This window comes from Stegostoma tigrinum, chromosome 6 (genome assembly GCF_030684315.1).
Source record: "Stegostoma tigrinum isolate sSteTig4 chromosome 6, sSteTig4.hap1, whole genome shotgun sequence".
In the NCBI taxonomy this organism is placed as follows: Eukaryota; Metazoa; Chordata; class Chondrichthyes; order Orectolobiformes; family Stegostomatidae; genus Stegostoma; species Stegostoma tigrinum.
Window position 1 is genome coordinate 95,772,432 of NC_081359.1, and position 21,325 is coordinate 95,793,756.

A 21,325-nucleotide genomic window follows, 5' to 3' on the forward strand; every position below is an offset into this window, starting at 1 on the left:
ATATGTTTCATGGCTTTTCCCAATGTCAAAGCAGTGATGCAACTCAGATGAACTTCCCAGATTGATTCACAGTGAAGAAAAGGAGCTAAGCTGAAAATAAAAAAAAGCTGGAAATCACAGTGGTCAGGCGGCATCCTTGGAACGATAGCAAGCGAATCTATATGAGTCTTCATCAGCTCTGACAAAGAGTCATCTAGACTCCCAACACTAGCTTACTGTCTCTCCATGGATGCTGCCTGAGACCTCCTGTGATTTCCAGCCTTTTTGTTTTGTTTTCAGTACAGTTTCCAGCATCTGCAGTAATTGCTCCCAAAAGGAACCAAGCCTCTAGGAGACAGTGCTGAGGGTGAATTGTAACGGAGGAAATACTGAGCAGAACTGTCCCAGGAAGAATGGAGTGTGATAACGCAAGAGATGGTTGAGTCTTTGATATTTAATTAAGTAATTGAAGGTATCAAGTTGGCCTTATTTTAACTCTATACAATTAAAAAAAATGGGAAGTGGGTGTTGCTGGTTAGGCCAGTATTCGTTGTCCATTACTAGATTCCCTTGAGAAGGTGATGGTGACCTACCGTCTTGGACTACTGCACTCCATGTGCCCTATGTAGACCCCCAATGCCAATAAGGAAGTAATTCCAAGGATTTGATCCAGCCAGCGTTTGGTAGGGGTGGAGGATTGAATGGATCAAAATCGGGTGCTGATTTTATCACCCTCTGACGGACATGAAGGGAACGAAAGGTTGTACAGTGAAGAATCTAATTTATGACTCCAAGTCCTTCAGCGCAGCACCTACAAATCAACACGCGTGCGCGGAGTCAACAAAGAAGGTCACTTCCGAATGTGAGTGCATGACAAAAATCAGGTCCTTTACTGAAATTACTTCTTGTTCTCCCCTATCTAGTTCAGATTTGAAGCTATTTATTTTCTTGGTGTGGGAATTTAAGAAAGCCTTGCAGAGTGAACATTTACAAGATCGATTGCTGGCCAACGTGTCTGATTTAAGCTGAAGTGGCATTGGGACATAACATAGCACTGGCCTCTGAGTCAGGAAGAGGCCAGGCGAACATGAAAATTATTGTACTCCAAATTCCTCTTAAGGACAAGACAAAGGCCGTATTGATTGTTATAGACGAAGATCATAATACTAAACTGGTGAATTTCGGAACAGTTTAGTATGGACGTGCATGATCACAGGCATAAGTCTTCACGTAGCCCATTTCCCCTCCACAGTTCCATCGATTCCTTGCAGTATCCGCTCCACTGCAGATTTTATTGCCTTGAGGGTGCCGGTTTACATTTGTCAATCTCTTCCACTTGACACATTCTCTGTACAAACAATATTCATTCGCCTGGCAGAGAGACTTGAACCATCAATCCTGTTCATTTATCCCTTCCTGAAAAGCGTCACTGCCGAGGGAGTACATGTCCGTGGAGATCTCCACTCGGTTTCCCTTACAGACTGGACTAAGTTCTCACAGTCTGACCCAGCTATGATATTAGAGTAGTCGTTAACGTTCAGGAGAATAGGGAATGCGTTCGCTCCATGATGGGACCTTTACCGGTTGACTCTACATACCCCCAGCGTATACAATCTAATTCCTGATTCTGATCATCTGAAGAAGGAGCAGTGCTTAGAAAACTCGTGATTTCAAATAAACCTGTTGGACTATAACCTGGCGTGATGTGACTTCTGACCCGGTCTACTCCAGTCCGACACCAGCATCTTCACATCAATCTAGTTCCCAACTAATTCTAAACATGCAGGTTCTAGCAGTATCTCTACAAGCCTAACTGTTTCACAGGCAGTTTCCCCAGGAAACAGTCGCACGCTCACAGCCTCGGTTCTGCCGCAAATTCTCCATTTAGCTATATTAAATCGTGTGCTCTTGTTTAAAACTGTCGTTTATACAACAGTGTATAATTTTCGCGGAGCCAAGTTTCTTGCAATCTCTCGCCGTTTACAACGTCCTACAATCTGGTTTCTATATACATTCCCTATTCTCTTAGTCAAGTTTCTCCTCTAGAGTTATTTACAATACCTCGAGTACATCACTGCCACTGGATAAATATGCATCAAATCAATCAGGGTTTAATTGAGTCCATTATCCGTCGGCTGTCCCGGTCAAGATTCCGAAGTCATATTCCCGGAATCGTCAAGTTAATGAATCCAGAGTCCACTTTCGTCCGGTGAGGTTACAGCTTGGGAAAAAGGAGCTGTTCACAGACAAGGGGAGCGGGGATGTGTAAGGGGTTACCGGAGAAGACCGGGTGGTTTAGAACGGGGTGGGGGTAGGTATCAGCTAGTTTGTTCCTGTGGAGAGTCAGCGCAGAGACTGCGGGACGAATGGCCGCTTTCCGCGCTGTGAACCATCTATTGATTCTGTGAGGCCAGGAATTACAGGCGGGTGCAGCCTTTCTCTCTCTCTATACCGCCAGTGCCCTGTGGATTGGTCACAGGTTAGCTAACACACTTCCCGGTAAAAGTCGACGACTCTACAGGACAATAGCAGCCCTGTGCAAACTCCTCTTTTCCACCTCTGTGTGCAGTCGTTCCGTGCATTATTAATATAAGACTTTCCAAGGTTACCTCCTCCACTCACTTTGCCACAGACCTCCCATTTCCAACCCCCACTAACTCCCACTGCCCAAGCCCCATCCCATTCGCCGCTTTCCTCTACCAACTGCATTGCTTTATCCGTTTCGTGTGTGAAGCCCAGCCCCGGTCCAACTGCGAGGACATGATTGGCTACCCGGGAGATCCCAGAGGGCGCGGACGCTCTCCAGCTCTCCACCCAGGCTTAGAGCGGAGCCGGCGGCGAGCGCAGGGACACGGGCCGCGGTTCCTCCTCCCTCCCGGAGCCCCGATGGTGAAAGCAGCCGGCAGGAAAAGCCCGAGCCGAGCAATCCAGGGGAAGCACGGAGAGACGGTTCCAGCTGCAGCCTGGGCGAGCTCCCCTGAGGGACTGGTGCTGAACGGACAGCTCCAAGTGACTGAAGGTAGTTGAACTTTGAAGCACACTGGGAGGGTGGTGCGTTTATAAGATACACATTTGACACCGTCTCCACATATTATATGAAATGCCATGTCCACTCAGATCTACTAGGAAAAGTATCTAAACATAGATATAAGTGATCGGACGGTGTGGAGGATGGTGTGTGTGTGTGTGTGTGTGTGTGTGTAGTGGGGGTTTTATTAGGCACCTAATATACTGGAAATTCATGCCAAAGGCTGGAGTGTCTATTGTGTAACTACTGGTATCTAAAATAACACTTTGCTGGGGTCATTGTTGCGTATTTTCCAGTCCCTTGTGTTAGTCCATATCGTGCTACGCCCCTGAATGGTAGCTAAAACGAAAACAGTCACATTAAGCAGACAACTAACACGGTCTGTATTTTTTTGTTGTTGCTATAATCTGACTCTAATCCACGCGAGGCACCACATGGATGGTCTTTAAATGAGGCGTGCACACCCCCCTCCCCCTCCACCCCTACTCTATTTGAGGTAATAGATTCTGCTGGGTCAGCGCCTCGGCTGGGACATACTGATCACAGTCTCCATTGCGTTTGTTCAGCTCAGGTTTGTTCAGCGCTGATCGGATCTAGAGAGAGAGAGAGAGAGAGGGGGCGGCCTGTCAAGCGTCCAGTCGGGATTTGGGGTCTTTCACCTGTGGCCATGGACAGTGGGAGGTTGGAAGGATTCAGCAAGCTGTGCTTGCTCCTTGTGTCGAGCCTGACCTGGCGCCCGAGGTGAGTTGGCCGGTGGCTTGTCAAGAGTCGCGGAGCTGGGGGGGTTTGGGGGGGGGGGGTATGGTGGTGAGGGAGGGGTTGGGGGGGGGTTTGGGGGGGGGGCGTGCGCTGTAGGAAAGCAGTTGGTAGCCATCAGCTGAAGTGAGACGGAAAGAGAAATTGCTGGAATATAAAGCTCAGCAGGTCTGGCAGACCTGTCCATTGATCCTTCCTCAGAACACGAGGTGAAACGGTACAGCCTGAGGGCAGCAAGCATGCACATTCTGGCTAGTTCAGGGGTATTTCCACCTTCTGAACCTGCGCTCCAATGAACCAATAGTGACAGCTGCCTAGGATTATTACCACTGGACTACACATCTCAGCTGTTGTTTAGCCTCTTTCAACTAAAAGCCTTCCAAGTAAAACTCACCCTCTGTGATATATACCGGGTGGTATCAACGAGATGATTTTGATTACGCTACAGTTAGTGTTAAGTGTAGTTTCCGATTTCTTTTCTCCCCAAAATACTTCAATTACTGTGATACTCATTAATACCATGCACATTAAAGGGGCGCTACATGATTGTGAAGCCCTTTTAGTCTAACAACAGGAATGCCCTCAACCTCCGACCCTCCAGGGAAAATAGCCCCAGCTTATTCAGCCTCTCCCTATAGCTGAGACCCTCCATCCCTGACAACATCCTTGTAATTCTTTTCTGGAGGCCTTTCAAGTTTCACAACATCCTTCCTACAGCAGGGAGACCAGAATTGCACACAGTATTCCAAAAGTGGCCTAACCAATGTCCAGTGTAGCCATAACATGACCTAACTCCTATACTCAATGCACTGACCAATAAAGGCGAACAGACCAAATGCCGCCTTCGCTATCCTATCCACATAGGACTCTACTTTCAAGCTATTGTACGAAACTGCACTCCAAGGTCTCTTTGTTCAGCAATATTCCCTAGCACCTCGCCATTAAGTATATAACTCCAGCCCTGATTTGCCTTTCCAAAATGCAGCACCTCACATTTATCTAAATTAAATTCTATCTGCCACACCGGGCGCATTGGCCCACCGTGGTACTCTGAGGTAACCTTCTTTGCTTACACCTCCAGTTTTGGTGTCATCTGCAAACTTACTAACCACACCTCCTGAATTCACATCCAAATCATTTATATAAAAGCCAGGGAACGGGAGTAAACCCAAGAGGTGGTTGTTGGAATGCTGGCCAAGTTAACTCTTTCTGCTCTGAAGCGAGAATGTACGTTGATTTTACAAATGACAGGGAGGTGAGTGCAGTTTCCATGAAGTTAGTTCAGCAGCATTTCTGCCTGAGTCCGCGCTTAGGGCAGTGAGTCATACCATTGGGTACGTGTACCCTGCTAAAATGCTTTATCAAGTTAATAGGAAATATAAAGCTTCGAAACCGATTTTAACCTTTGCATGTAAAATGAAACCTGCTTCCCAGCTTGTCCCAGAGCGTCTCTCCAGCGCCGAAGCAACACACCAATGATAATATCACCATCTTCACCCGAATCTTGGATGGTCTGCTGGACGGGTACGATAACAGACTGCGGCCAGGACTAGGAGGTGAGTTCATGGGCCTGCCGTTTTCCCCAGGGCTAGTCGTTCTCAAATCCAACGGTCTAGCTGTTCCTCTTTCTCTCCAAATACATAGGCCACTCATATTAGAACAAATGGTCATGAAAAGACTAGAGCAGAAAGAAACATCACTGTCTCGGAAGTCAATGTGAGAAGGAGGGAGTGAGGAGTTCTGATCCATTGATCAGCTGGTCAGAATTGAAGGGCCGAGAAGGGCGGTGGAAGTAGAATTCTTCCTAAGGGTTAATAGATACTTGAAAATACCTTTCTGGGCCTTGGAGTGGAGAAAAGCAAGAGCGAGGGACACATTGGAAAAGTGTCCCAAACAAATAGACTGGGAGATTGAGCGGCCTGCTTTCTGAAGGGTCAACATTCATTTGAAAGAATGAGAGGCCACCTTAGTAAAAAAAAATACAAGTTTCTTAGAGGACTGGACAAGGTAGGTGCAGAAAGTTTGTTTCCACTTTGCTGGTGGGTCTCCAACCAGAGGATATAATCTCGGAATAAGGCGTCGCAGGTTTAACGCAAGAGATGAGGAGGATTTTGTTTCAATCCTTGAGGGCAGTCAATCTGTGGAATTCTCCACCACAGAGGTCTGTTGAGGCCGAATCATCATATTCAAGGCTGAGATAGATAAATTTTCAGTCAGTAAGGTTTGTGAGGAAAGAGGGCTTGGAAAGTGGAGTTGAGGGTTAGTAGATCGGCCATGAACTAATTGAGTGGGGAGGTAGACTCGATGGGCTGAATTCTGCTCCTAATTCTTATGGTCATGAGCTAATTGTTTTTTTTCTGTTAGAAAAGAGACACCAGTGTGCTTAGAAAAAAGATGCTCCTAAAATACTGGTGAGCATCTTATGGCATTCGAATGCTAACAAATAGAACGAGTTGGCCGATTATTTCCTTGATTCTTTTTTTGCAGAAAGGATCACGGAGGTTAAAACGGATATCTACGTTACGAGTTTTGGCCCAGTCTCAGACACTGAAATGGTAAGTGATCAGAAATGTTTCGACAAATCTGGATTCACATTTCCAACAGTCACCATCTCAACCAGTGCCTGCTGCTCCCTGACAGGAGTATACGATAGACGTATTCTTCCGCCAAAGCTGGAAGGATGAGCGCCTGAAGTTTAAGGGACCGATGCAGCTGCTGTCTCTCAATAACATGCTAGCCAGTAAGATCTGGACGCCAGACACCTTCTTTCACAATGGCAAGAAATCCGTAGCTCACAACATGACCACCCCTAACAAGTTACTCCGGCTGGTGGAGGATGGTACTTTGCTCTATACCATGAGGTAATTACTCAATATTTAAAGTACTGGTGGGTTTCTGTTCTCAAATGATTTATATAAATCATTGTCTTAGCAACATACACCAGGAATGAAATTTCTTTTCTTTCTGATTACATTAATTTGTTTTTATAGTAATATTTAAATGAACATTTTACAATAATGCAGTTAAAGATCATCTTAAATGTATTATCTTTTATTAAATTGGATAAATGTAATGAATTTCAGAAGCCCTCATTGAGTCTGTTAAGAACTACTATTTGATAGGTTGTGTTATCACTATTTATTTACTCACAGACAAAGTAATTTAAATACGGTTTAATAAGGCTTGTTTCCATCCAGGTTTCATGTTTTTTTTAAATCCTGCATTATTAACACTAGAGTAACTAAGATTAATTGTGGGAAGTAAAATTCGATTTAGCCCTTTGTTAAATAATTAGCTCAGGTATTTGCAATTAATGCTTTCAGATTATATTTTGAAATAGTGATTTAAAATGCTACCCAAGACTGCAAATTAGATTTCAAGTGCTCCTAGGGCACTGCAATTAAAAAAAGAATGTTAACACTCGCTCTGTCAATACAAAGGCAGAGATGTTTGCCTTTCTGGGGTTTATTCTCAGACCCTGCTTTTTCTTTGTCTCTGAACGAACAGATGCTGTAACCACTAGTTACCACCAGATGTCTTGCTTGCACATTTTTAATAAACGTTCCTTGACACAATATGTTTCAAATTTCACCCAGTATCTCTGGAATATTTTTAATAGGGGCAGTTTAAAGGAGTGTTATCAACACAAATACTATTCCTTAATAATCCTTGTCCTGTGCTGAGACAGTGCTGCATGGTCAGAGATGCTCTTTCAGATATGGTGTTAACCAAGATCCTACTTGTCCTCAAAGGTGTGGAGATGCCGGTGTTGGACTGGGGTGGACAAGGTCAGAAATCACACCAGGTTTATTTGAAAACTCAAGCTTTCGGACCCTCAGTCCTTCTTCGGGTGTTAGTGAGGGAGGTAGTATCAGACAAAGAATTTATAACTAAAAGATCAAAGGTACATGTCGTTGATGAAGATGTATTAAACAAACCAAAAATGCTGTTGAATCTTCAATCAGTTAGAAGATTTTAATTGATCAATATGTGTATGTAAATCCCCAAATTCTTTTCAACTTGACTTGAAAAGAATTTGGGGATTTACATACACATATTAATAAATTAAAACCTTCTAACTGATTAAAGATTCAACAGCATCTTAGGTTTGTTTAGTACAATCTCATTAACAGTGCGAACATTTGATCTTTTACATATAAATTCTGTGTCTGATACTACCTCTCTCACTAACACCCAAAGAAGGACTGAGGGTCCGAAGGCTTGAGTTTTCAAATAAACCTCTTAAACTATAACCCGGTGTCGTATGATTTCAGACTCTGTCCTCAAAGCTGGAGATGGAAGATTCCATGGTTACCCCCAAAACAGCATCATAAATACAGCTTATCTGGTTATTATTGCATACCTCTCTGTGGGAGCTTATTGTGTACAATTTAACAGGGTTATTTCTCTCCATACAATATTAATTACACTTGTCTATGAAAGCTTTCTGTGCATGAATGATCAGAGTTATTTCTTACTTTACAACATTGACCTTGCTACTTCTCACAGAGTTGTCTGTGGGAGCTTATTGTGTGCAAATTAACTATATTGTTTCATACTTTACAGAAGTGACTATGCTGCAAAAGTCTTGATTGGCAAAAAAGGCATTTGTGAGATAATGTGAGATACATTATATCTCCAACAGAAACCAGGCTTGGTTCATCATCTTGAACAGTAGCTGTAGCTTTGTTTGACAGCTTGTAGTATCTGGTTTATATATCCTGGGCATGAATTTAACTCCTGGGCCAAAGAGGGAGTTCTCCCCAAATGTCCAGTTTTCTATAGATGGACTAAAAGAAAGGGGACACATAGTAAACCAGAGTTATAGGATCAAAGACCATAAAATTTCTTTTTCTTTTAGATGGTTAATGCCATTCCTCAAACACTATGGGTGCTGAATCTTCATGAATTTTTCAAAGCAGAGCTAGATAGACTCTTGATTGCCAAGGGGACAAATTATTCATTGGGGTATGCTGGAATGTAGGATTAACATTAAAATCAGATCAGCCATGATTCCATTGAATGGAGGAGCAAGCTCAAAGGGCTGGGTACACTTGTTCCTTGTTTGTATGTTCATAGTTGGAACGAGGCGCTCTTGGAGGTTGCACAAATACAGTGGAGTGGGGGACTTGAAAACAGAATAAAGGTTTTGAATTCAGCATACTAAAGGTTGGAAGACCCAACTGAAGATTCGAGTAATAGGTCAGTGGGGCAAAATATGGGTGCCAAAATTTGGGCAGAAAGGCCGTAACCTTTGAAGGGACTTGGCAGGACGAAAATGGGGAAAGGAAAGCATAGCTAACAGCTTTAGCAGCAATCTATGAGAGGAAAGGGAGTAGCTGCATGATGCTGTAGATATGGAGGGAAGTAAATGTGATGGATTGTATCCAGCTTCTCACACCCAGTCCAAGATTAAATGGGGAACAGATGTTCAGGGAGGTAATGGAGAGTTGAAGGTAAGAGTAGATCTTTGGAAGGAGTTAAAGAAAATGATTTAGATCTTGTAAACATATAAAGGGTCATCCAAGACTGAATGTTAAAGAAATAGTTTGCAAAACTGAATGGTTCTGAAAGTGACTTTTTCTCCTAACCCTACACTTTAACCTTCTTAATATCTTCCTTTCATTGATGTACGGCACCCTGATGATACCTGGCTCTATTTCCATCTACCAAAGTAGACGGTTAGATCTCTCCATTAACAGAGATAGAGGATCTGATGTGTTGCGGAGTAGAATGATTGGGTAAGAGGCATTAGTTTCATGGTGGAGGCTGGGATCTTTCTATACAAAGGATGGTACCAGCAGTTTACAGGGGAAGGCTGAGTACCATAGACTATACTATAAGAATCAACCAAGAAAATGTAGTTAAGTGATCAGGACAGTGAACAATAGATATTTACAAAGGAGATAAGCCTTGTAAGCACAGTACCATTGAAGGAGTTACATACCAATATGGAGTCAAGACAAAAAGCTGGATATGGAAATATTTGAACCAGGAACAGGAGGCAATTGGCAATTGTTCCATCACACCTAAAATCATGTTTAATCAGCATGTGTTCCAAATCCCACAGTCCTATCTATGCCCAAGATATTGGACAAGTGTTGTCATCGGAAGCATGGAAGCATGGTAATATGGTTAGCCCATAGTACCAAATAAATATTGCATGAAATGTTCAATCCAAAAATCTGTCAATCAAGCGTGAGGTACATTCAGGTTTCCTGTCCTCAAATTCAGGAATGTGGAGGCAAGAAGTGCATCAGGGCAGGACATGAGGATGGCAGTCAGTGAGTAATTTCATGGGGATCAAAAATTCAAAGGAAGAGTCATTTGTAGTGCTAATCTGGTCCCAAAAGCAGCAGTGTTCGACTAAGTTGTGTGAAAGGAGAGAGAGTTCAGGTCCTGAGGTCTTATATTCTGGCAAAATTGTCAAGTTGGCTATATTTGTAACAGATTACCCCGCATGTCGTTCATTTTAAGATTTACGTCCTTTATCTCAATTTGTCTGTGGGGTCACTCCTCCTTGTCTCAGTAATTTCATTTGGCATACAACACTTAGATTTCTGCGCTCCTCCAATGTTGGCCACTTGATCATTCAAATTTTAAATTGTCCTACCTTAGGCTATTTTTCGCTGTTTCAAAAATATGGCCAATAAGAAAATCAATTTTGACAGTCTGTATATTGAAACAAAGTTCATATTTATGAGTAATTATCGACAAATTGTGTAGTTTATATGTTTCTGGATAGTTTTGTTTTCTTTTCATTGTTTATCCATTTTTAATTCTGCCTTCTGCACTTGAGCCTGTAAGTTCCTATATTCCCTCCTGACAGCTCTTCAGCTGATTTTCTTCCTTTAAAATTCTTCTTAAAACATATATATTTGACAAAGCTTTCAGTCAACTATCCTAATATCCTCTTATGTGGGTTGATGCCAAATTTTGGTTTATAAAGTTTTGTGCCAAGGCTCTAATATAAGTGCAAATTGGTGTTGTAATACAGCCATTTTGAAACATCCCAGAAGAAATAAGTCATTAATGAATAGAGTGCGCTGTTAAAATTACATTTTTGCTTCCTTATTCAATTAACATAGCTAAATTGTGTTTTTGCATCTATTACAAACAAAATACATTATGAAGATTCAGTATATGTGATCTATTTTTCCTATGCCAATCCAGATAATAAGCAGTAAGCCACAAAGTCAAAGAATGAATTATGGTCAGTGCTAAAGGTGGTTTATATGTAGAATCTCACTATATATAACTTACTGATCATGTTGGTCCCTGGGGTCCTGTTATCATTGGTACAGGTGTGATCTTCACATTGTAGCTGCATTTCAATATGACCTCAGTCTATTTACAGCAACTGAGTTCCAAGCAAGTTCTACAAGTGTCACCTTCCTTTGCATCAGAACTGAGAGCGAGAAAGAGGAAGTTTCATGGTAATAAAAATACACTCCTTATTGGTGTATAAAATTTTTCAGACATTAAATGTGCTGCAGGTCTAGCACTGATATAGCAGGGACTAGACACAGTAAGCTGTAGGTTCAGTGATAATACACTTCCTTTGAATCAGAAAGTGTGGGTTCAAATCCAGCTTCAGGACTTGATCATAACCTTCAAAGCTAATGCTCCATTTCATTACTGAGGGCATGTGGCATAGTTTCTAGAACCACCTTCTGGTGCAACATTAAATCAAAACCCGGCTGCCCTCTCACATTGCCATAAAAGATTGCATGGCACTTGCACAAAGAAGCGCCGGGAAGATGCCCCCCATGCCTGGCCAATATTTATCCATTAAACAAATAGAAAAGGTGGCGTTGTGGTGATGCCACTGAAGTAGTAATCCAAATCCCAAGCTAATAATCTGGGGAAAAGGGATTTGCATCAATCATGGTGTCAGGATGGCAGATGGTGAAATTTGAATTCCATTAAAGTCAGGAATTTGGAAAAAGGCTAGCCTAACCATTCCCATGAAACCATTGTCAATTGTTGCAAAAACCCATCTAGTTCACTACTAACCTTTAATGGAGGAAATCTGCCATCCTTACATGGAAGGATGTGAATGTGCCTAAATGTGACTCCAAACCCACAGCAATATGCTTATCTATCCCCAAGGCAATTAGGGATGGGCAATAAATACTAGCCTAGCCAGTGGCACAAGCATTCCGTAAACAAATGATAAATAACAACAGATTAGTCAATATCAAATTGCTGATTCAGGGAGTTTGCTTTGCACAAACTGCCTGTTGCATTATTCTTTAATTATCTGTCGGGGATATGGGTATTGCTGGCAAGACCAGCTTTTGTTGACCATCTTTAATTGCCCTTGGTTCTTTACTCGGGCAGTTAAGAATCAATCACATTTCTGTCTGTCTGTAGGCCAGATCAGCTAGGAATGGTAGTTTTTCTTCCCTAAAGAACATTAGTGAATCAAGTGGATTTTCATGACAATGGTTACTTTTCAATTTTACCATCTGCCATGGGGCATTTAGCCTTGGGTTCTGAGTGACTATGCCTAGAGACAGAACTGCACCACCTGAAATTGCCATGTCACAAAAATGGCTGCACGTTAAAACCACTTTATCGAATCACAGAATCCTACAGTACAGAAGACGGCCTTTGCCCTTTGAGTCCACACCGACAAAATCTGCTTGAAGCCTACACTAGGACTGGTCCATAGCATTGAATGTTATGACATTTCACATGCTCATCCAAGTACTTTGTAAGAAGTGTGAGTTTTTCTACCTCAACCAACCTCCCAGACAATACATTTCAGATTCCTACCAGCCTCTGGGTAAAACAAAGTTCCTCATATCCGCTCTAATCCTCCTGCTTTTCACTTTAATATGAGTCGCTTTATCATTGACTGTTCCACTAAAGGGAACAGCTGCTTCCTATCCACCCTGACTTGCCTGTGCAGTACTTTGGGATGGTCTGTGGTTACAAAAGTTGCAGTACAAATTCCATCATTTTCTCTTTTATACAGAGTAACTGAGTGAGCCTTACTGTGCAATGGTAGTGTTCCTACCTGTTATCAGAATCTCTGTATTGGGATCCCACTCCAGTATTATGCACCATTAAATATGTGCTTCTAAAGTGGCCAAAGTGTAAAGTATTGTCAGCCTGTAAATCCTTGAAATGCACCTCATGACAGTATTAAAAGCAGGAGAGATTCCTGGTCAGCCATTGAGCAGCAGCAATTGGAAAATGCTGCAGTACTTTCTGCTTAAGCAGGAATCAGTCCAATGGAAGTCTGTGGCCTAGCTCCTAGAAAGCAAGGATACCAGAAAAGATAGAATAACCAAATAGTATGGGAGGAGAACATGGGGAGAATGGCTTTGAAATTGTAGTGATTATAACAATGTCAGCAAGGTGGACCTCAAAGAATATCAGCTCCCTGATTGGGGCTGTTAAGCTGGTCCAATCAGGGAGCCCTGGCTGACAGATAAGAACATGAGTGTCAGTCATCCAGTTCACTCTGAGAGCTGGCTCTGAGGGAGCCGGATCAGTGTCAAGGACTCTCCACATCTCCAGAAAAAAATGTTAAAAGTTAGCTGGGAAAGACATAGGGAAGCCTTCTTGTGATACAGAGGAACAGTCTTTAAACAACCCACTTTTAGAAGATAAAATGGAAAACCCATGATCTGGAAAAATTGCATACACAGTGAAATTGCACTGTTTGCTTTTAGTGCATAAATATTTAACATGTTCATCTGAAAACTCTTTTGTCTGCCATCATAATGGCTTGAAAATAAATGTGTTAACGTCACCATTAAAATAGAGCAATGGACTTCATTACAAATGTATTATGTTGGCATGCTTGAATCAGCCAGCATAGCTTCATCCCATACAGAAATGTAAGCTGCAAGAAAAGAAAATAGTCACCTTAAAGATTGCTTGGAGGTAGTCGGTTGCAAGTAATTAATTAACAAAATGCAAGGACAAAATATTAGCAGCAAACTGGCAAAAAAAAACCCAATGTGCATTTTCTTAAGCGACTATTTAGCTCTTGCATTACATGCATTACCGACTTGCAATTCAGAAGTTGCTTTCAGTTTCGGACATATTTCTTAAGCTCGTGAGGTTCTGCCACTCAGCAGTGAATTTTATTTGAAAGGGACCTGGTGTGAGTGAGGACACAGACAGAGATTGGATGATCTACAGTTTATGGGCTATCAACAAACTATAAACAAAATAAGCAGCAATAATGTAAACCAAGAAAATTAAACCAACCAGAAAGCAAGAGTTGAACACAGAAAAAAAAAGTTGTCTCAAAGCTGTTTCACGCCAACATTGAAAACAGTCATGGCATCAGAACACATGGGGACATGGCCAATTTGATACTGGGCCTTAAACCTCATTTATATGGGACTAGGATGCTAAGAGCACTTTCTATGAGGCTTCAGGTGACTCACAGGCAAAGAATACTCTTGCACCATCCGCATTGACATTTAAGGAAATGCATGCTTCATTTTTCCAATCAAAATATGCATTTCTCTTAAACATTGAGTTTGAAGTTAACATGCATGACATGGTTGTGAATTAAAGAATTCTGGTTTTGCAGCTGGTCAATGGGTTGCACAATTGAAAATGCAGACGCTCCTTTTGTTTCAGCCAAAGAGAAATTTAAGCCACATATGTTGGTTCCTGCCTGAGGTTATAGCAGACTAGGAGAATGGAACTATCACAAGAAAACAGGGAGGCTGCATAAGAAATGCACTGCCTGCAACAGTGTTAAACGTTGTGTCCTGTTTTGCTTTTCCTTCAAGATAGATTTGGCAATTGTTCTCTCCTGAGACAAACCATCTATTGAGAGCAAAGTTTTAATCCACCCAAAGAACACAGCATTCAATTCTGGTCTCCCTGCTATGAGAAAGGTGTTGTTAAACTTGAAAGGATGCACAAATGATTTACAAGGATGTTGCCTTGACTGGAGGCTTTGAGCTATAGGGAGAGGCTGAATAGTCTGGGGTTATTTTCTCTGGAGCATCACAGGCTGAGGGGTGGCCTTATAGAGGTTTATTAAATCACGAGGGGCCTGGATAGAGTGAATAGCCAAGGTCTTTTCCCTCGGGTAAGGGAGTTCAAAACTAGAGGGCATAGGTTTAAAGTGAGATGGGAAAGATTTAAAAGAGACCTAAAAGGCAACATTTTCACACAGAGGGTGGTGAGGGTATGCAATGAGCTGCCAGAGGAAGCGGTGGAGGCTAGTGCAATTAAAACATTTAAAAGACATCTTGATGGGGACATAAATGGAAAGGGTTTAGAGGGATATGGACCAAAAGCTGGCAAATGGGATTAGTTTTATTTGGGATATCTGACCGGCACGAACGAGTTGGACTGAAAGGTCTCTCGGTGCTGTATAACTCTATGACTATATGTGCCACCCTCTGAGCTAACAAACCACATGAAACATAGAAACAGTCATAAAACCTTGTTTTTTGTGCAGTGTTTATCCATGATCTTGCATTGCAAGAACAATCGGAGAACTCAGTGTAGATTCTATCCCATTATAGCTTTCTTTTGATACCTGAATTGCGGATATCTCATGGTCTGCAAGAAACTTTCTATTTTGTTTTAGACTGTAGCATCTAGAATATACAGCACAGAAAAATCAGCCAGCATGAGTTTACCACGAATATTCTTCAGACATGATTGGGCTGCAGTCATCGCACAAGAGAATTTCAACAATAATAGCATTTAGCAATTTTGAAACAACAATCCTGGCTATCTTAATATTCAGACTCGGAAGTCTGCCAAGTTGGTATCAAGCCAATTGGAGACTAATGGGTTTGTTCAAGATAGACACAGGGAACTGAGTGTAATAAAATAGGTTAAATCGTAATAACATTGCAACATCATAGAAACAGTAGGATATTAATTAGAAGTATTAAAAAATGAAAGAAGGTGGAATGGGGAGAACATGGACAGCCGAGATGTACTTTTGTTTTATTTATATGTGTTTTAATCGAAAGCGTTTGGAATTACCATTGATCATGCTATATGTCAAGCCAGGACTAAGAACGTTAAAAAGACAAGCCTTAAGGCCTTGTTCTTTAATATGCAAAGCATTCACAACAAAATGGATGAATTACTTGGACAAACAAATACAATATGGTATGATATGGTTGGGATTGCAGAGACATGACTACAGGGTGACCAAGGATGGTAACCGAATATCAAAGATATTCAATTTTTGGGAATATGATGAAAAAAAAAGGAAATGCAGTAATATTTGGGTTAAGGTCAAACTTAATACATAATTCCTGTAAAATGGAATTTGTATAGATAGGGTTTAGATGCAAAAAGGAACAGAAAATGCTAGTAGTGTAGTGCTAATGTTAGAGAGGGTTTTAAACAGGAAATTAAAGATACAAACAACAAAGCTAGAGCTGTAATTGTGAGTGACGTTAATCTGCATATAGATTGGAAGAATCCGATCAGTAACAACACTGCCGAGGAAGAATTCCTGGATTGTGTATAGGACGGTTCTCTGAATCAGTATACTAAGGAACAAATAAAAGAACAGGCCATTCTGGACTGGGTATTGGGTAGTAAAAAAGGAATAAATGGCACACTGGCTATGTGAGACCCCTTGGGGAATAGTGAACATAATATAGATAATTCTTCACTAAGATGGAGTTGCTTCTAAATCTAAATTGATGAGGAAACTACAATGGTATAAGGTGCAAGCTGGCTATGATAAACTGGAGGTGTTACTGAAGGGGATAAAGATGGATAGGCATTTAAAGAGTGCATGGCTGAACCGCAACAATTATTCCTATCTGGTACAGCAATAAAATGGGAGAGGTGACCCAGCCATGGCTAACAAAAAAAATTATGGATAGTATTTGATATAAGGAAGGACAAAAGATGCTGCAGAACTAAAGTATTACAGTTGCAGAAAGGATGTTTGGTGACTCATCAACTGAGGTAGTAGGGGCTGAGGTTAGAAACAGGAAAGGAGAGATCATCCTGTTGGGAGTTTTCTATAGGCCTCCAAATAGTTCCAGAGATGTAGAGGAAAGGATAGCAAAGATGATTCTCGATAGGAGTGAGAGAGACAGGGTAGTTGTCATGGGGGACTTCAACTTTCCAAATATTGACAGGGAACACTATAGTTCGAGTACTATAGATGGGTTAGTTTTTGTCTAGTGTGTGCAGGAGGGCTTCCTGACACAGTATGTAGATCGGCCAAGAAGGGGCAAAGCCACATTAGATTTGGTACTGGGTAATGAGCCTGGCCAGGTGTTAGATTTGGAAGTAGGTGAGCACTTTGGTGATAGCGATCACAATTCTGTTATGTTTACTTTAGTGATGGAAAGGGATAGGTGTATACCACTGGGCAAGAGTTATAGCAGGGGGAAAGGCAATTACGATGAGATTAGGCAAGATTTAGGGAGCATAGGATGGGGAAGGAAACTGCAGGGGATGGGCACATTAGAAATGTGGAGCTTATTCAAGGAAAAGCTCCTGTGTGTCCAAGATAAGTATGTACCTGTCAGGCAGGGAGGAAGCTGTAGAGTGCGGGAGCCGTGGTTTACGAAGGAGGTGGAATCTCTGGTCAAGAGGAAGAAGGCAGCTTATGTTAGGATGAGATGTGAAGGCTCAGTTAGGGCACTTGAGGGCTACGAGGTAGCCAGGAAAGACCTAAAGAGAGAGCTCAGAAGAGCCAGGAGGAGACATGAGAAGTTGTTGGCGGATAGGATTAGGGTAAACCCGAAGGCTTTCTATAGGTATTTAAGGGATAAAAGAATGACGAAAGTAAGATTAAGCCCAATCAAGGATAGTAGTGGTAAGTTGTGTGTGGAGTCAGAGGAGATAGGGGAAGCGCTAAATGAATATTTTTCAACAGTATTCACTCTAGAAAATGACAATGTTGTCAAGGAGAATACTGAGATACAGGCTACTAGACTAGGTGGGATGGAAGTTCATAAGGAAGAGGTATTAGAAATCCTTCAGAGGGTGAAGATAGATAAGTCTCCTGGGCCAGATTGGATTTATCCTCAGATCCTCTGGGAAGCCAGGGAGGAGATTGCCGAGCCTTTGGCATTGATCTTTAACTTGTCATTGTCTACAGGAATAGTGCCAGATGACTGGAGGATAGCAAATGTGGTTCAGCTGTTCAAGAAGGGGAGGAGAGACAACCCTGGTAATTATAGACCAATGAGCCTTACCTCAGTTGTTGGTAAAGTGTTGGAAAAGGTTATAAGGGATAGGATTTATAATCATCTAGAAAAGAATAAATTGATTAGGGGTAGTCAGCACGGTTTTGTGAAGGGAAGGTCATGCCTCACAAACCTTATTGAGTTCTTTGAGAAGGTGACCAAACAGGTAGCTGAGAGTAAACCGGTTGATGTGGTGTATATGGATTTCAGCAAGGCGTTCGATAAGGTTCCCCACAATAGGCTATTGTACAAAATGCGGAGGAATGGAATTGTGGGAGATATAGCAGTTTGGATCAGAAATTGGCTTGCTGAAAGAAGACAGAGGGTGGTAGTTGATGGGAAATGTTCATCCTGGAGACCAGTTACTAGTGGTGTACCGCAAGGGTCGGTGTTGGGTCCACTGCTGTTTGTCATTTTTATAAATGACCTGGATGAGGGCGTAGAAGGATGGGTTAGTAAATTTGCAGAAGACACTAAGGTTGGTGGAGTTGTGGATAGTGACGAAGGATGCTGTAGGTTGCAGACAGACATAGATAAGCTGCAGAGCTGGGCTGAGAGGTGGCAAATTGAGTTTAATGCAGACAAGTGTGAGGTGATGCACTTTGGTAGGAGTAACCGGAAGGCAAAGTACAGGGCTAATGGTAAGATTCTTAGCAGTGTAGATGAGCAGAGAGATCTCGGTGTCCATGTACACAAATCCTTGAAAGTTGCCACCCAGGTTGACAGGGCTGTTAAGAAGGCATACAGTGTTTTAGCTTTTATTAATAGAGGGATTGAGTTCCGGAACCAAGAGGTTATGGTGAAGCTGTACAAAACTCTGGTGCGGCCACGCTTTGAGTATTGTGTACAGTTCTGGTCACCGCATTATAAGAAGGATGTGGAAGCTTTGGAAAGGGTGCAGAGGAGATTTACTAGGATGTTGCCTGGTATGGAGGGAAGGTCTTACGAGGAAAGGCTGAGGGACTTGAGGCTGTTTTCATTAGAGAGAAGAAGGTTGAGAGGTGACTTAATCGAAACATATAAAATAATCAGAGGGTTAGATAGGGTAGATAGGGAGAGCGTTTTTGCTAGGATGGTGACGGCGAGCACGAGGGGGCATAGCTTTAAATTGAGGGGTGAAAGATATAGGACAGATGTCAGAGGTAGTTTCTTTACTCAGAGTAGTAAGGGAATGGAATGCTTTGCCTGCAATGGTAGTAGATTCGCCAACTTTAGGTACATTTAAGTCATCATTGGACAAGCATATGGACGTACATGGAATAGTGTAGGTTTGATGGGCTTGAGATCGGTATGACAGGTCGGCACAACATCGAGGGCCGAAGGGCCTGTACTGTGCTGTAATGTTCTATGTTCTATGTTCTAAAGATGGGGAGTAGTTTAGATTTTGACAAAGGAGGACAAAGGGATTGATTAAGAGGGGGAACATCGAGAATGTGAGTCAGCTTGTGAGGATCGTACAAACTGAATGTAGAAGTTTCTAAAAATAAGTGAAGAGAAAAAAGAGCGAAGACAAATTTAAGTCCCTTACATCACAAACAGGAACGTAATAATGGGAAACAAAGAGGTGGTAGACTATTTAAATACATGCTTTGGTTTGTATCCATAATGGAGGACCAAAATAATGCTCCGAAAATGTTGGGGAACATAGGATCTAGTGACAGTGAGTAACTGAAGGAAATCATGTTGGTAGGGAAATGGTGTTGGGGAAATAATCTAGTGGATGCACTGGTGGTCATCTTTCAAGGTTCTATAAACTCTCGGACAATTCTTACAGATTAGAAGTACCTAATTTTCACAACCCTATTTAAAAACAGAGGTAGAGAACAAACAGGGGATTATAGACCAGTTTGCCTGACATTGGTAGTAAGAAAATGCTGAAGTCCATGTAAGTGATCTAACCGCAAAGTACTTAGAGGGGTCTACTGACAGGGTCAGACAAAGTCAGCATGGCTATATAAAAGGGAAAACATGCATGACAAATCTACTGAAATTTTTCAAGGATGTAACTGGTAGAATTGATAAGAGAAAGCCAGTGGACTTGGTTTACTTAGACTTTCAGAAGGCTTTCTATAAGGTCCCATAAATGAGATTAGTATGTAAAATTTGAGTATGTGGGATTAAGGCAGTGTATTGACATAGATAAATAACTGGCGAGTAGACAGGAATTAAACAGTAAGAGTAAATGGAGAGAGATAATGGGAACTGCAGATGCTGGAGAATCCAAGATAATAAAATGTGAGGCTGGATGAACTCAGCAGGCCAAGCAGCATCTCAGGAGCACAAAAGCTGACGTTCTCTGATGAAGGGTCTAGGCCCGAAATGTCAGCTTTCGTGCTCCTGAGATGCTGCTTGGCCTGCTGTGTTCATCCAGCCTCACATTTTATTATCTAAGAGTAAATAGATCTTTTTTCAAGTGGCAGTAGGTGATTGGGGATACCACAGGGATCAGAGCTTGGAACCCAGCTGTTCACAATAGATACATATTAATGATTTAGAAGAGGAAACTAACTATAATATCTCAAAGTTTGCAGATGATACAAAGCTGGTTGTGAGGGTGAACTATGAGGGGGGCTACTCTGCCTCAGTGTGATGTAGATAAGCTGAGTGAGCAGGGAAATGCATGGTAGATGATGTCTAATATCCACTTCGTCAACAAAAACAGAATGGAAAATTATTATTTGAATGGTAATTGATTGGGAGAGGAAGAGGTGCAATCAGACTTAGGTCCTTGTTGCCACAAGTAAGTATGCAGGTGTAGCAGGCGGTGAAGACGACACATTTTAAGAATACTAGTTAGCCATTTAAGACTGAGATTAAGAGAAGTTTCCTCATCCCAAGTGGTGACTCTGTGGAATTTTCTGCCACAGAAAGCAGTTGAGGCCAAAACATTGAATGTTTTCAAGAAAAAAAGATAAACCTCTTAGAGCTGAAAGTATCAAAGATAATGGAAAGAAAGTGAGAAGAGGATGCTGACTAAGATGATCTTCCATGATCATATTGAATGGCAGAAGGGGTTGAAAGGGCCAAATGGCCTACTTGTCCTTCTATTTTCTATCTTTTTTTTCATATAAAGCTAACAACGTCATTTTCACAGCTCCAGGACATATTTTTGTAGATAATTGGTATAAAAGTCAATCCCTTTCTTCGGTCATGATGTGATATCATTATTTTAGTAGTCAGCCCCATTTTTGTTAATCCAAAAAAGTGCACACTTTGCTTATCAGTACTTTGCAACTGAGTGCAAGGGATGAAGCAGGCAACATGGGCTGGGTTGCAAAGATGCACAACAGTTTAAGACATGCCCACATAGATAGGCCCTGTGTGGTGACTGATAGGAGCTTGAAGCTGTATAAGCCAAACCCAGTTTTTGGAGGGTGTTTTTTTTGAGTTTTCAAAG

General features: G+C 41.9%; 2 protein-coding genes across 2 annotated transcripts in view; one reads left to right on the top strand and one right to left on the bottom strand.

The window, feature by feature from the left end:
- gabrb3 (gamma-aminobutyric acid type A receptor subunit beta3) overlaps positions 1 to 21,325 on the bottom strand; it is a 511,154-nt gene that overhangs the window by 425,810 nt on the left and 64,019 nt on the right. The gene's annotated exons all lie outside the window — the stretch shown is intronic.
- Positions 2,575 to 21,325, top strand: part of gabra5 (gamma-aminobutyric acid type A receptor subunit alpha5) — a 115,415-nt gene continuing 96,664 nt past the window's right edge. Inside the window, exons 1-5 of the mRNA XM_048532664.2 lie at positions 2,575 to 2,998; positions 3,574 to 3,748; positions 5,198 to 5,319; positions 6,251 to 6,318; positions 6,404 to 6,624. Coding sequence (XP_048388621.2) covers positions 2,740 to 2,998; positions 3,574 to 3,748; positions 5,198 to 5,319; positions 6,251 to 6,318; positions 6,404 to 6,624 — 845 coding nt within the window. The 5' untranslated portion in view covers positions 2,575 to 2,739. The remainder of the gene's footprint in view (positions 2,999 to 3,573; positions 3,749 to 5,197; positions 5,320 to 6,250; positions 6,319 to 6,403; positions 6,625 to 21,325) is intronic.